At 49.9% G+C, this 16667-nt stretch overlaps 1 protein-coding gene across 1 annotated transcript; it reads left to right on the top strand.

The window, feature by feature from the left end:
- The first annotated feature begins 1364 nt into the window (after positions 1-1364).
- On the top strand, positions 1365-3871 carry LOC125544778 (gibberellin 2-beta-dioxygenase 3). The gene is made up of 3 exons (XM_048708530.2): positions 1365-1909; positions 2011-2356; positions 2943-3871. The coding sequence occupies exons 1-3, from the start codon at positions 1515-1517 to the stop codon at positions 3180-3182; spliced, it is 981 nt and encodes a 326-aa protein (XP_048564487.1). The 5' UTR covers positions 1365-1514; the 3' UTR covers positions 3183-3871.
- Positions 3872-16667: the final 12796 nt, after the last annotated feature.

Below are 16667 nucleotides of genomic sequence, written 5' to 3'. Positions count from 1 at the left end.
TCCGATCAGATGGATCTAATCGGCATGCGCTAGAGATGGACATGTGGTCAACGACAGTTTTCCTCGATCTGCACCACTGGAATCTCGTTGAAGGCAGTTTAGGACTAATTTGCACCGAATGTCTGGTCGTTGGTGGGCATGTGCGTGCACCGGGCACGCAGTCATGGCAGGTGTACAATGGCATCGGATTACAATAATGAGAAGGAAAGAATAGCTGCAGACGTAGCGAAGGTGAACTTATCAACCTGCTGCAGAAAATAGAAAACACGCCACCACTATTTTATCTACATATATCTAGCAGCAGGAGTACAGCATCTTTAAGATCAAAAGGCAGTGCTGAAACTATGGGAAAGCTCGGTACGATGCATTGACCAGCAGTAGTACTAGTACAGTACGAGCGACTTGTTTATGATGGTGAGAAGATGGTCGACGTGCAGGTGACCCGATGTCGGGCGGGCGGCGCCGCTGGCCATCTGTGCTTCCGATGCGCCGCGCGGACCAGCGGAATATGCGAGACTATCCATCTAGCTCACCGCTCACGAGCCTTCCTGCAGGGTGCAGTTGCCCCGTGATTGGCCGTCCTCTCGGCGGGTTTCCTAGTTCCCAATGCCGCGCCCCTAGACTAGGTACTAGGTAGGTGACCGCGAATTCAGCTGAAATCGCGAGACGGTGAGCCGGACAATGGTCGGGTCAATCTCTGGATCATCGTTTCCCGCCCTACTTTACTCGCCCACGGATTGACTCTATATAGTTACATCGTTTATCCAATTGGGATGTACTAGAAGGGAATGAACGACGCATGCATGATGCTGGCCTAACCAACGCGTCCCGTGCGAAGCATCAGGCGTGATCTAATCGAGCGCATTGCGTGTCGCGCTCCATCGCCGATCAAACATGTCATTTGCCAAATGGAGTTGTAGCGACGACGATCGACAACGGAGGTGATTTGGCACAACCTTTGCCAGCGACGGTCGCCCGAGATTTTACCGCAAGGAGATTTGGTGAGATGAGATGGGGGAAATAGAGCATGGGCGCGAAGCCCTGGCGGCATGGGTGCCGTAGGCGGGGCCGGTGGATCTCCTGGGGACACGTCTGAGACCCCGCCACGATCGCCTGGCTCCATTGCCACCACAGACCAGCAAGCGAGAAAAGAGGAGGGCGCGACATGAGCGGGGCATTCCCCCAACCATCTGCGAGGCCGGATGCGATGAAGCAGCGAGCCAACCAACCCCATCGCCCTCGCCCCGATTCATCTCTTCTCTCCTCCTCCTTTCCCACTGTCAGTTGGCCCTTCCCCTGCCCTGCCCCCACCGCGCGCCGCTCCTCCCCGATCGCCTCTCCCCTCCTCTATATATATGCCCCGCGGCCTCCCCCACACACACACTCCAACTCAGTGGCAACAGCATCTCCCCTGTTCCGCCCGCCCGCTCGCTCGCCTCTGTTTCTTTTCTTTCTTTCCACAGCGGCTCTGCTCCGCTCCTCACCTCCCTCGATCGCACATACCATATTTGGCCATGGTGGTTCTCGCCGGCTCGCCCGCCGTCGATCACATCCCGCTCCTCAGGTCGCCCGACCCCGGGGACAACTTCTCCGGCATGCCGGTCGTCGACCTCTCCAGCCCTGGCGCGCCGCGGGCCATCGCCGACGCGTGCGAGCGCTTCGGCTTCTTCAAGCTCGTCAACCACGGGGTGCCCGCGGACACGATGGACAGGCTCGAGTCGGAGGCCGTCAGGTTCTTCTCGCTGCCGCAGGCCGACAAGGACCGCTCCGGCCCGGCCTACCCGTTCGGCTACGGCAGCAAGCGCATCGGGCTCAATGGCGACATGGGGTGGCTCGAGTACCTGCTCCTCGCCGTCGACGCCGCGTCGCTCTCCGCCGCCTGCGCCGTCCCGTCCTGCGCGCTCTTCCGGTACGTTCAAAATGGCTGCTGCCTGCGGTGCCCGCGCGAACGACGCGTGTCTGGTTGGTCTCACCGAGTGCTTACGTTACACGCATGGCGTGTGTTTGCAGGGCGGCGCTGAACGAGTACATCGCGGCGGTGCGGAAGGTGGCGGTGCGGGTGATGGAGGCGATGGCGGAGGGGCTGGGCATTGCGCCCGTCGACGCGCTGAGCGCGATGGTGACGGCGGAGGGCAGCGACCAGGTGTTCCGGGTGAACCACTACCCGCCGTGCCACGCGCTGCAGGGGCTGGGCTGCAGCGCCACCGGCTTCGGCGAGCACACGGACCCGCAGCTCATCTCGGTGCTGCGCTCCAACGGCACGTCCGGCCTGCAGATCGCGCTCCAGAACGGGCAGTGGGTGTCCGTGCCCTCGGACCGCGACGCCTTCTTCGTCAACGTCGGCGACTCGTTGCAGGTATGCCCGCCCGTTCCTCACCCCGACACGTGACGCCTTCTCGTGCACGCGCTGACCTGTTTCTTTTTCTACTACTACTAGCACATTTATACTATTCTACTAAAACGATTTGCACTGTGCGCTTTACCAAAATGACGTGAGGCATGATCAAATTGGAGATAGTGCACTAGTAGCACGCAGAGCCATCGTTTGGTTCGCATCATCGCCAGTAAAAACGAAGAACGTCCTATCACCCCGAGCAACTAACAAAAAACCGTAGTAAAATAAATAAATAAACCGAGAAAACGAAAGAAAGAAAGAGATGGTTGTGATGCGCGTCGGTACGGCAGCCACGGCAGAAGCAGGAACAGGTGGCTCCCTCCCTGGACCAAATAACTGCTGCCGGCCCATCGCATATTCGCCACATCGGTATAAATCCGTTTAGGCACATGAGCTTCGCGTGGTTGCTGCATGGATGGCATCTACTGTGATTGCCACCTGTGTGCTTGCTGCCTACGAATCGTATCGTATCGTATGTAGTATGCCTTGATCCCACATACTACAGTTTTTTTTTCTAATATTTGGATGGATGTGTGTGTATATATAGGTGCTGACGAACGGGAGGTTCAAGAGCGTGAAGCACAGGGTGGTGGCCAACAGCCTAAAGTCTAGGGTTTCCATGATCTACTTTGGAGGGCCAGCGATGACACAGAGGATTGCACCATTGCCGCAGCTGCTGGGCGCGGGCGAGCAGAGCCTGTACAAGGACTTCACATGGGGCGAGTACAAGAAGGCTGCCTACAACTCCAGGCTCGGGGACAACAGGCTGGCTCACTTCCACAGGTAGCCTCGCCTGCCGCCTGGGCCCGCTCAACGAGCAGCTTTTACCAACCCAGCCAGCTACCTAGCTTAGCTAGCTCTGCCGTGGCTTGTAGTATTTCCCACACGATCGATGAAGATGAAGAGGGCGGAAGCTACTACTGTACTAGAAAAGAAAAAGAAACAGGGCTAAAAGAAGATGATTTCAAGATTCACATGCAGCAGTAGAGCTGCGGAGGTAGCTAGTAAGTAGTAGATCCTTTTTGCGTGCGTGTGACGTGTGTGTTCATAGTTGCTAAAACCCGCCTTTCCTCTTCGGGAATGCCGGACGAACGATGAACAGATAAGTTGACTTGATGAACAGTTAGTGTGAACCAGATATACTAGCAGAGGGTGGCATCAAAGTGGTCTTCTGATCTTTTCCCAAATTCATGAGTTCCCAAATTCATGAGTGGCAGTATCTGGCCTCGATCTTAGAGCATAATTGGTTTGCTGCCAAAAATTGGCATGCCAATGTTTGGCATTGTGCCAAATATTGGCAACTACTTGGTTGGCTACGAGTTGTTTTGTCTCTCTCACATAAAGTTGCCAATAGTTGGCAAGTCTCAGTATTGCCAATAGTAGCAAACCAATTATGCTCTTGTTTTCTGTACCTCCGATAGCTGTAATTGTGGTGCCCGTAGCGTAGTCGTGTGTACACGTGGGCCTTCTGTTTAACCTGCCAATGATCCAGCGTTTCCCTTTCGCTCTTTCAACAGTCTTTCGTAGCGTGCGGCTTGAACGCGCGGTGATGGAGATCTCTGTCTGTCTTGACTTCAATTGCCAAAATGAATTGGTGCCTTTATTGCTGGCAGGCCAGCAGCTCGTTGGCATTACGAATCCTGGTAGGCCCGGTCCGACGGGGTCCATTGACGGAGAATTTCGGGCCTGCACCAGCAGGGGCCCGCCGTGCCACCGGAACTCATGGCCTGCCCGCCGGTGCCGCTTACCGCTGCTGATCCCCTACACGTTGCTTGTGACCTCTTTTTCTCTCTTCTCGAGTCATGGATTTGTAGGGGCCACGCGGATTTTTAGTTGCACGCCCAAGTTTTTCGCTGCTGTTGCTAGTAGAGTACTTCTCACTCCTTTCAAAATAAGTGTCGTTGATTTAGTACTTCCTCCGATCCTTTTTAGTTCGCATATAAGTTTTGTCCGAAGTCAAAATATCTTTACTTTGACCAAACTTATAGAAAAATGTATTAACATTCACAATGCCAAATAAATATAATTAGATTCATTATGAAATGTAAATTCATAGTATACATATTTGATATTGTAGATGTTGACACTTTTTAATATAAATTTGATCAAATTTTGCAAAGTTTGACTTGACACAAATCTAATATGGGGAGTAAAATGGACTGGAGGGAGTACAACTTTAGTACATTGAATTGGGTCCTCAGACATGCTGATCTACTTGGGGCATGGGCTATGGGGGTAGCACCACCCGCGGGCTGCTCGGGTGTAAACCATAGCCACTACCCCAACCTGCCGCCACCCCTCCTTCCTCATCGCCGCCAGGCAAAGCCTACACGGTGGCAGTGGCCCTACCCTTTCCCACCCGCGAGGCAGGTTGTACAAGGCAGCTTTGCTTTTTGGTAGAGCTGGATGTTGCAGCGTCGGCTAGGCGCTCATAGGCGCGCCCGGATGGCGCAGTGCGGCGCGACGCGGAGGTGCATTGCGGCACAGTGGAGCACACGGTCTGGCGGCAGTGCGACGCGTTTGTGTGGTGATTGCGGTCGTTGGGCCAGTCTGGGCTTCGGCGGGCCGACATTCCTGCTGCCTAACCAGGGGCGCGGTAACGACTGTCGGGTGCCACCTTCGCTGGCGCGTCGAGGATTTACATCGCAGTTCTACTGGTAGTTGGCCTTGGTCCTAGGGGGCATGGCGGTCCTGATGTGGGCCCTGTTGCATGGCGACCTGGATGTTGTTTGGCAGAGCGAATTCCCGTCAGATATCTCGGTAGTGGTCCAAGCGTAGCTAGAAGTTATGGGTCGGAGGTCACACGAGGGGTTTATCCAGGTTCGGGCCTCCGGAGAGTAATACCCTATATCCTACTGGTTTTGATGATTCATGATGGAGGGATACCTCATGCGAGGAATTACAATGGTGTATGAGATTGCTACCGAGAGTTCTCTATGTGGATAGATGATCAATAGGTACCCTAGACCTGGGGCAAGAGAGGTCTAGGGTTTTACAAGGCGGATGCAACCTGGGGCATTCCAGCCCTCTAGTCTTGGGGATCATGAAGGCCGTCCTCGTCTCCTAGGGTTCCACCGCATCCTGGGCCTGATGGGCCCCTTGGCCGATGAGGTCAGGCTCCTAGTCGTTAGCTACCCCTGGTACAGGACCCCGTCCTCATTGTCTCTGACGCATGCTAGGTGTAGATCGGTGTGAGGAAGTTGGTGCCGGCGCAAGCTGGGCGGGCTCTTCCTTCAAGCGTGGACACGCTCGGCTCCATTGAGCGGCGGGCGTCGTCCAGCATGTGTGCGTGGTTCTAGAGGAGGCTTGGCAGACCAGATCCAGCGCGTATAATCTCGATCATGCGCGCGACAGTGTAGGCCAGTTAGTTTTGGCTTGGATTTCGCCTAGGTGCGGCGCGCGGTGGTGCAGGCCGGCTAGTTCCAGTGCTACCTAGACTATTCCGGTGCGCCGCGGTGCAGACTCTCGCCTAGTTCTGCGCAAAGAGGTAAAGGTGGGCCATATCTTGCATGGCTTGCTAGGTCCTGCGTGCGGTGGTGCGGTTCCGTCAGGCTGGTGTGGCTCCGCCAATTTCCTGCGTGCAGCGACGACCAATCCATTTCTAGTAGTGCGTGCTCGATTTCGTCACACCCCGGCGACGTTGGTGCGGCCTCGGATCCTAGGATTGTAGGTGGAAGACTCAGCTCGGGATGAAAAATCTTGCATTGACCTTGTCGGTGCCGACGGTAACGGTGTCCTTGGATGTCGTCTTCCTCCTTGGATGTACCACTGTGTAGCTCGTTGCTCTTCCTCCCTTATGGCTTGAGGTCTCCGGTTGTACACCTAAAATCAGGCCTTGCCAGATCGGGCGACGATGGTGTCATTGACATTGGTTCCTCCTTGGAGGCGTCACCTTGGAGACCCTGTCGATGGATTCCGATGGTGTGCACGGTTGATGGTGGAGCGTGGGTTTGTGGTGGTGTCGACGGGCCTTTTTCTTTCTTTCTTTTCTTATTGCACTTGCCTTTTTTGTGGTGTTTTTCTCCTTTGAGGCTGTTTTTGTAGTACCTTCTTCTATGGCAGCTCTCCTGTCAATATTTGAAGAAAAAAACATTGCTCAATGGTAGCAGTTGTCCCTTTCTTAGTCTTTTGTCACTAGTTCTTTCTCTTCTCTTAATTGATAAGCACAATATACCATGTAGTGCCTCAACCATCACCCTTCAAACACCTTTGTTAATGAGGAACCCGGTCCTCTACAAGATCCCGTTTGCCTCTGTAAACATCACCTTTTGTTTGAGATGTACTGATTGAGCCGATGTGGCAGCTCGGGGAGCGGTCCAGCATGTAGCGTTGGCCATGCCCTTACAACCACTGCTCCACCCCTCCCCCCTCGAATGGTGGTCATGCGGCAGCATTTTTTGAGACTTCACTAGCACCGCAGTCATCATCAGTCTAAGCTGGTGCATAATTCTTTTTTGCACTTGCCTTTTTGCGGTGCTTTTCTCCTTTTGGATTTTCTTGTAATATCTTCTTCTAATCAATTTGGCAACTGTCAACATTTGAAAAAAAAATCCATTGCTCAATGGCAGCAGTCGTCCCTTTCTTAGTCTTTCGTCACTAGTTCTTTCTCTTTTCTTAATTGATAAGCATACTATACCATGCAGTGCGTCAGCTACCACCCTTCAAACACATTTGTCAGTGAGGAATTGGGCTCCCCTGCAAGATCTCGTTTACCTGTGCAGACAACACCTTTTGTTTGAGTTGTCCTGGTTGAGCCGACGTGCAGCCGGGGCAGCGGTCCAACATGTAGCGTCGACAATGCCCTTACAACCACTGTTCTAACCCCCTTTCGAAAGGTGGTCATGCGGGCAGCATTTTTTGAGACTTCACTAGCACCACAGTCAACATCGGTCAAAACTGGTGCATAATTCCAGTTAACCGCATTTTACATTCGTGGCCAAGAACTTTCAGTTATGAACAGAACATCGCTGAGTCATGTACGTACGTGCATAGTTTGGGCTGGCGAATCTGTAAACAAAATCGTCATGAACCGAATCGCTTTCGTCCCATTGGTGGCGGAGTGCTGTACTTAGTGCGAGCTAACCAAATAACTAACTCACATAACTGCTCGTACGGCACAGCAAGCTATAGGTAGCTAAAGCTAGCATGGGAGCTTTGCTCGTCTATGGTCCTATGCTCAACGGCCACACTGCACATGCTCGAGACCATAGCGACAGGCTACGTCGCTCAGCTGGACGCACCGTGCACTGCGTACGTGCCTCTCCCCACACGGACGGGCCCCGTCGCCAGCAGAGTTAGCCCAGCTCGAATGACTATTACGTGTCATGTTAGTTTAACTACCTGGGTAACTTGTGAAAACGCTGCGCTCTCTCCCTTAAAAGTTGAAGAACAAGCACTCGTGGCATTGACATGCCGTCACATGCGCACTGTGTGGCCGATGGGACGGCACCCGTAGCTCGTGCTGCCGGCGTAGGGCATGCAGGTCGGACCGGACGAGCTCGCATTGCATGCATGCATGCATGCGATACGGTCGATGGGAATACGTACGCCTGAATATACCAGCGATCGTCGTCCTGGCACTGCTGAGCGTGACGGTGGGCGCCGTGCCAATAATGCAGCCACCGCGGCCATTCCTGCCGGTGAGAGCTACAGTAAGCTAGCCTTGTTTTTCTAGCTAGCCCCGTGGATTAGGCAGCAGCTAGAGCTAGCGGTCCATCTGGAGGATTCAGTAGCTGCGGAGAGGGTGGCGTTCCTGATGCGCCGCGCGCGCAGCTCTTTGTTTCGCTCCTGGCTCGTGGTTCGGGTCAGGCATGGGCCCGGTTGCCCCATGGACAGGTTGGCTACTTTTTTTTTGGCTACTTGGGCCCTGCGTGTTTCCCTCGCAAAGAAAAGACAGGCTTTGGGCCTGGCTAGGCCGGTCCACCTTGTTGTACCAAAACTGCGGTTGTTTAAATCCCAGCAAACACCGGACCAGCTGGCGCGCAGAGGGTCCTCCGTTCTCTCCCTGTTCTCCCCATCTGGCCTGGAACGGAGCTGGAACGGGGGGAAAGAGGCGCTTCCCCTGTCACCCCCACCCTACCTGCAATTAAGGTTCATGCACCGTAATGAGGCTCATAATCATTACGCGATTTGCGGTGCGATTAGCAGCCACTTGCTGCCTTGTCAGCTGGGGTCTCGGGACTGCTAAGTACACTGCACTTGGGAGTGCCGTTCAATTAGCTCCGTCGGTTAGAGCTGAGCCCAACAGAACTTTTCCCTTTTCAACAGAAGAAGATGCATTATTTTTCAAACGAACAAACAGAAGATGCATTCTGTGAAGAAGATAGCTTGCCTCGCCAAGGCGCGCCATATGGCAACTTGCTGTGAAGTTGCTATCAATTGATCACGATCTAGGCGTTCTGCATTTTCTGTTTTACCTATCCAGATTCCAGAGTGATATTTTCAAAAAAACAAACTGAGTGACGTGTTTTTTATTTTAACTATCTTGTATTGTACGTCATGTACAACCCAAAAATGTCACCAAGCTGTGAACCAATCTGTGGTTGGATGGTTAGAGGGACAGTGGTATCTTCAGACCGAAATGCCTCATGTTTGTATTATTTCTGGATTTATTTCAGGATTTCGGCGATGTGCTTTCAGTGGGAGGAGACGTTCACGTCGATGACGAGGTGCCTACGGTGACCAGTGACGGAGCCAGGGGCGAGCAGGGGCCTGCCCCCCCCCCCCCCCCCCCCCCTAACGATCGACGATTTCTATAACACATAGCGATAAAACTGGATTAATGGACGTACTTGGCCCCCCTTAATAAACAACTCAAACATATAGTAAAATCTGCAGAAAGGGTAAAGGCCCATAATAAAGCCCAATTTGGTCATGGCGTCTGGCCCTGGTTCTGTAAACAAAAAAAAATACTAGTTAGCATTATTTACCCTAAAAATAATGATTAACCCTTGACGAGATTTGTGGCGAAGCGCTGGCGGCTGTGGCTGCCTCCTACCCTCCCTGGCCATGATCAGATTTGAGTCCGATTAAATCAACCGGTGCTGGCTCCGCGATGAGCAATCTAGCGGATACTACCGCCAGTTCCCAGCGGTCCAAGTCAACTAGTCAAGGACTCAAGGTTAGCATCAACAGTCTGCTATTCTTTCTCAACCCTCATCTATGTGCGCCTGAATTCTATATCCAGTTTTACTTATTCTAATGATGATTTACGACGGTAGTTCCTTTGAAATTTCTTTTGATACCCCGCAAAAAAAGATCTTTTGATAGTTTGATCTGCTAAGTAGTTATGAAAAGCATTCGTAAAACTCAAAAAGGGGTTATGAAAAGAAAAGCACCGTCAAACATCACAATGATTAATTTATTTTTTAAGCATGTTGTATTGGGTTCCCAACCTAATCCCCCGCAAAAAAAGGTTCCCAACCTAAGGCTAGTCATAGTGGGAGTAACTTATCTAGTAACGTAGCACACTTCGAGAAAATTCTGCTTATATGGCAAATAATTAATGAGAGGTGGTAACATAATATGTTACTGTAACATAACGCTTTCCAAAGCAAGATGAGTCTACAAGCTAATAAATAAAGCCATCTATGATACTACTAGTATGTTACTTTGCATTATGAAGGTAGTAACTTAGACTAGTGGCATATGCATGACACTAGTCTAAGTTACTCCCCACTATGACCAGCCTAAGACTAGCACAATGGGAGTAACTTAACTAGTAACATCACACATTTCAATACAAGATTGTTTATGTGACAGCTAATTAATGAGGAGAGAGGGATTTGTGGTAACTTAGGTAGTTACTGTAACATCACACATTTCAAGGCATAATGAGTCTATAGCCTAATAAATGAACTCTTTCATGATACCACTCATATGTTATTACCTACTATAAAGGTAGTAATATAGACTAGTAACATCGGCAAGTTACTATTCTATGTTACTCCCCATTGTGAGCAGTCTAATGATATAGTTAACAGGGCTAATGTGCAAGTTACCAATCCCGGTCCAAATGGAGACGACTTGCTCAGAATTGCAAGATAATCTAAATTGAAAAGGGAAACATTTATTAATAATTTGATTTTATTGGCAGTTGCGGGAGAAATTTAGACTAACACAAATGTAACTATATTTTTATTGCGTTGAAAGGACACATTAATATGATATTACATTGTATGTTTTTTCGCACATAATTTTTTTGGTTTATCAACTTTGCTTGGCCCCCCTATACCCAAATCCTGTCTCCGCCCCTGAAGGTGACTTCGTAAATCTTAAGATTATATGTCGGCCCAGTCTCTCGAAGGTGCTCATAGGGTAGGGTGTGCGTGTGTGCGTTCATAGGGGTGAGTGTATGCGCATGTGTACGAGCGCTTGCGTCTGTACTGTGTTCAAAAAACATCACCGAGCTGCTAGGGAACCAGATGAACCTCAGAACATGCGCAATAAATTTACTCGTAAGGAGATCTGGAATTTGAGAGTTAAGTGAAATCATTCCTGGGCCAAGATTAAAGTACGAGATTAAAGAGGGAGCGCTGCCCGCGAAAATAATTCTGCACTAACCCTCGGGAGAATTTTCCTTGCGGAAAAAGGCCCGACGACATCTCCAACACCCACCGTTAAACCATCCACATACGTCCGGACCGCATGGTCCAAACATGTTGTGCCATCCAACGCGCTTCTCTATTGGTCCGCCGAGTGGTTCGGACCACTTTTTCCCGACAGACTAGAACCAAATGTGTGTGGGGGGGGGTGCGGAGTACGGACAATAGACACGTAGGACTCCAACACCCTCGGCCCACCGAAAAGGAAGCAGAGCCCGCGCTTTTGTAGATGCACGTCCTATTTCCACGGCAAAAATCTCCACCCTCTTCTTCCATCTCGCCGCTCTCCACCCAATTCCCGCCCTTTTCTGCCACTCTCTTCTCCCCTCCTGTAGCCGCCACCGCATGGAACCGAAGGATAGCCTGCTAGAGGCGGAGAACGTGGTGGAGGTGCTGGAGCATCACGCTTGCCCGAAAGATCAACTCGGTGACATGGCAAAAATGTAGTGTCAAAGTGAAAGCCGCAAAGGAGGAGACGCTCAAGAAGCGGGCAGCTAGCGGAGAGTGCTGGTGGCAAACGTGCCGGCGGGCATGCTAGTCGCGGACGAGGTGGAGGTCGTGGCGGTCGCGGTGCGCCGACGGTGTCGTCCACCGTACACACGCTGCCATGGCCGGAGCATTACAAGGCTCCATACTTCTACACCGCGAAGCAGCTGGGTACGCAGTCCCCGACATCCGCCATTGTGTCATTCATCGTCGACGTCGGTGTGCAGACGGTGGGCGGGGAGCATATGTGTGCTTGCACGCTGTTCATGTCTATGCCTAAAGCGGGGGATCCGACATATGACGGGGACCGGGAGATGTTGGATACCATTCATGAGGGAGGTAAACGAGGAGGTGCCTATGAGGATGGGCAAGTGGAGAACTCAGATCCCGCCCAGTTCGGCAACTACACCCAGACCAAAATGCAGTATGCCAACACCCAAATGGGCAGGCAGTAGGCCAACACCTAGATGGGCACACAACAGCCGGATTGGGCCGTCGGACAGCAGCAGCAGGAGGAGAAGGCTGACGGCGACGAGGAAGATGATCTGGATGATCTTGCCGGCGATCCGAAGAAAAAGGGTAGAGGAGAAAGATTCAACGTGCGGGAGGACGAGATGTTGTGCGATGCATGGTTGGCCACTAGCCTCGATCAGATCCATGACACGAAGCAAAAGGGTGCAACCTTTTGGAACAACAAGCATTCCACACCCTACTCTGACACGGTCATCCACAACCATGAACCAAAGTCCCTCAACCATCGACGGTGCACCATCCAAGAGGTCGTCTCGAAGTATTGCGGTCACTTGAAGCATCTCATCGCACGATGGCCTAGAGGTGCACAAATCCACGAGCAAGTAAGTTCATTTGGCCAGAAATGTATAGTATTGCTGATCACTAGCTGGATATGCATAGTATTGTTGATCACTAGCCGGGCACAGTATCGTTTATCACTAGCCGGATATGCATAGTGTTGTTGATCACTAGCCGAATATGCATAGTATTGTTGATCAACCGCTGGATATGCATAGTTTTGAAGCCAAATGTGCATAGTTTTTGTTGGTCACTAACCAGATATGTATGCATAGATCTTGACAATGTTTTATTTTGTAGTCACCCCGTGCATGCAATGTTCAAGAAGTTGGAGAAGGAAAACTTTGCCGTCATGCATTGTTGGTTGAAGTTGAATGGGGCAACCCAAGTGGAACCTATTCATAACTAAGACCACTGCCCAAGCCACCGAGGAAGAAACCGGGGACCCAACCGATCCAACAAAAGAACCGTGCAAGAAGATTAGAAGAGGGTTCCGGGTAATGAAGTGGGAGGAGGAGAGGGCAAAGCAAGAAGGTGTGGCTGCCAAGTTGACGGAGAAATTCAAGGACATCTTGTCGAAGAAGGAGGAGGCATATGTCAAGAGGTCCGACATCAAGAAGGAAAAAGGCGAAGAGGTTCAAACTGTTGATGGAGGAGACCAAGAAGAAGCTGACGCTCAAAGAGAAGAGGGCCTTGATCAAAGAGAAGAAGGCCATGCTCGAGGAGAAGAAGTGGTTGCTCGAAGAGAAGAAGGTGCAGATTGCAGCCAATGCGGAGGACGCTAAGATGTTGACCTTGAGTTTAGATGCTTTGGATGATGATGCAAGAATAATCGTGCAAGCCGTCTGCTACAAGATATTCTAGCGGAAAAAGATGACTTGGAGGCGGCTGACAAGAAGGAGATGGAGGCAGTAGAGGAGGAGGAAGCGGAGGCTTCCTACACGACGGTGACGACACCTCGAGCGTGGAAGCTCAAACTGTCGGTTTGGCAGGGCAAAAAAACTAATTTTCTTCACGGACTGCCGGACTGATATTATTTTGTGATCAGGCATGTAAAAACCGCATCATACTTGCCTCTTTTTGGGTGTGATCGGGATTGTGATCCGGCGCTGCTTGATCTGGCGCGTGTATGGATAGGACTTTATTTGAATTTCAAATTGCTCTTTCCTGGTGGACATATGCAGGATAGCGTTCGATGGCTGCCTCCAGCATCAGTGTCCGTGGACTAGTCCCCCTCTGTCCACGAACGAATGCCGGATCAAATTTGCGGGTCAGGGTTGGATATGCCCTGACCCCCCCCCTCGAAGTATACATATCCACTTCATATCCCACGTCTCTTCATCTCCCTTTTCCTTCCCCAATCGTTTAAGGAGACACACAAGAGATGACGACGGCGCCGATCTTGATGGTTGAGAATGGATGAACCTCGCCGTCGACGACCAGGCGAGGATGCCCCAATTACTGTGAGATTTCTGACAACTTCATCACCCCATATCTTTCTCCCCCACCCAACCAGGACGCCCCTGAGTTCAGTAAAATTTTGGTTAGGGTTTGTGGGCTCATGTGGTCGGATGCATTGTGGTTCATTTCTACTATTGTTCATCGTGTGATCTACGTTCATTGGTAGCACTTCCTCCCACTACTTATTACGCCTATATCGATTACTGCAAGGGCTTAAGAGCGGGTTTGTGATGCTACACATTTTGCATGCTCTTTGTTTTAAAGTTGTCAAATTTTCTCATGGATGGGGTGTTTTATTGTACCATGTTTTTCGAATGAAGTGTTGAACTAAATCAGTATTGTAAATTGAAGGAGCTAGGTCCCTCATTTCATTGTGAACTTGTTAACTTAATGCCATAATGAATATGTTAACTGAATTTGTTGCAGTTTGGGGGGGGGGGGTCCTGTGAGCTTAGGCTTTGATTGAATATGATTTGGCTTATGAATATTGTTGAACATCGGATTGATGACAAGTATGACATTGATATAAACCTTGTCTCATTAGTACCATGGAGATTATATTTTGATGGTTCAGTTTGTAGCAATGGCCAAGGTGTTGGTATTGTTTACATATCTCCTCATGGTGCTGTTTTTGAAGCCTCATGCCGCTTAGAATATTTTTGCACAAATAATCAAGCCGAATATGAAGCATTGTTATTCGGTTTAGAGATGTTGCTTGCTATAGGTGTTACACATATTGAGGCTTATGGTGATTCGTTACTAGTGGTGCAGCAAATATCCAAAGTCTTTCAGTGTTTGGACGAATCACTTAGTGTTTATCTTAATAAATGTCTAGATATAATTTCTACTTTGGATTGTTTTAGCATTGCTCATATATCTAGACATGACAATTGGAAAGCAAATGGGTTGGCACAACAGGCATCCGGCTACCATGTTGATCATGACGTGTTTCATATTTCTGAAAAGCCGATGTCTAGTCTTGCCGACGTAGGGGAGGCCGAACCGGAGCCCACCGTTTCGGCCACTAATGAAATATTCAATGCAGGAGAAAGTCAAGACTAGAGGAAACCCATTGTTGATTATTTGTGTGATCCTAGTAGAAGGGTGGACAGGGATGTTCGGCGGATGGCTTTCAAGTATACAATGAGAGATGATGATCTCTATTGCCGAACGGTTGATGATGTTCTTCTAAAGTGCTTGGACGAGGACCAAGCGAGAGTTGCTATGGGGGAGGTCCATGAAGGTATTTGTGGCACTCATCAATCGGCTCCCAAGATGAAATTGTTGCTACGACGTGCTGGATTTTATTGGCCGACTATGATTAATGATTGCTTCAGATATTACAAAGCGTGTGAAGCTTGTCAAAAATTTGGTGATATTCAGTTGGCTCCTGCTGCTATGTTACATCCCACTATCAAGCCGCGGCCTTTCAGAGGATGGGGTTTAGACTTTATTAGACAAATTCATCCGTCTTCCTCAAAGGGGCATCGGTTCGTATTGGTGGCAATCGATTATTTCACTAAATGGTCTGAAGCAGTACCTCTCAAGAACATGACACATACGGAGGTGATTAAATTCATAACCAAGCACATTATTCATAGATTCGGCATTCCTCAAACATTGACTACAGATCAAGGCTCCTCTTTCATGTCACACCAAGTTAGAGAATTTGCCGAATCTTATGACATAAAATTGCTCAATTCCTCTCCATATTATGCCCAAGCCAATGGACAAGCTGAGTCTAGCAATAAAATTTTAATCAAGCTCATCAAGAAGAAGATTGAGGATAATCCAAGGAGATGGCATGAGTTGTTGTCTGAAGCTTTGTGGGCACATAGGATCTCAAGACATGGTGCTACGAAGGTGACTCCATATGAGCTAGTATACGGTCAAGAGGCTGTGAAAGTGCAACTATCCCTAGGTGGTTTTGGTAATTCATAACAACATATATCTCATTGAGCTAATGCTATTCCAAGATGATTATTTCAGGAAAGCTCAATGATTGGCATGGCATGGATGTGAAAGTGGAACCCTCAAAATGCTAAGGACAAAGGATTGGTCAAGCTCAAAAGCTCAAGATTCTTCATTTTATATTTTAGTGATCCAAGATCACATTGAGTCTTTAGGAAAAGCCAATACTATCAAGGAGGGATGAGGTGTTGCTTAATGAGCCTCTTGCTTCATGTGCTTAATGATATGCTCCAAAAACCCTCAACTACTTTCCCATATCCACATATGACCTAAACCCTAAGCCAAACTCGGTCCTACCGATTCTTCCTATCCGGCGCCACCGAGTTTCACTTGTCATTAGCCACTGCCAAACCCTAGCAATTCGGTTCTACCGATAGGGATCTCGGTCTCACCGAGATGGGGTTGCAAACTCTCTGTTTCCCTTTCGTAACTTTTCGGTCTCACCGAAAGAGCGAATCGGTCCCACCGAGATTGCAATGTAAACTCAGTGTTTCCCCTTTGTAACTTTTCGGTCTCACCGAGTTCCACTCGGTCCCACCGAAAGAGCAAATCGGTCCCACCGAGTTTGCATGACCAACTCTCTGGTTAGCTAATTACCAAATTCGGTCTCACCGAGTTTGTGTAATCGGTCTCACCGAGATTACGTTATGCCCAAACCCTAATCATATCGGTCCTACCGAGTTGCATGTCAGTCCCACCGAAAATCACTAACGGTCACTAGGTTTACATTTTCGGTCCGACCGAGCTTATTGATTCGGTCCCACCGAGATTGGAAAACTGTGTAACGGTTGGATTTTGTGTGGAGGCTATATATACCCCTCCACCTCCTTCTCATTCCGTGTGAGAGCCATCAGAACACATACACCATTCCAACTCATATGTTCTGAGAGAGAACCACCTACTCATGTGTTGAGACCAAGACATTCCATTCCTACCATATG

Source organism: Triticum urartu, chromosome 3A (assembly GCF_056163025.1).
Source record: "Triticum urartu cultivar PI428250 chromosome 3A, HENAU_Tu73, whole genome shotgun sequence".
Classification (NCBI taxonomy): domain Eukaryota; kingdom Viridiplantae; phylum Streptophyta; class Magnoliopsida; order Poales; family Poaceae; genus Triticum; species Triticum urartu.
The sequence above is the reverse complement of the archived record's forward strand: the minus strand, read 5'-3'. Positions and strand labels throughout refer to the sequence as shown.

Bases quoted from the DNA above. Each gene is read 5' to 3' on its own strand.
- LOC125544778 (XM_048708530.2), top strand. From the start codon at position 1,515: ATGGTGGTTCTCGCCGGCTCGCCCGCCGTCGATCACATCCCGCTCCTC. The intron at 1,910-2,010 runs GTACGTTCAAAA...GTGTGTTTGCAG, and splicing joins CCGTCCTGCGCGCTCTTCCG to GGCGGCGCTGAACGAGTACA. The intron at 2,357-2,942 runs GTATGCCCGCCC...GTGTATATATAG, and splicing joins ACGTCGGCGACTCGTTGCAG to GTGCTGACGAACGGGAGGTT.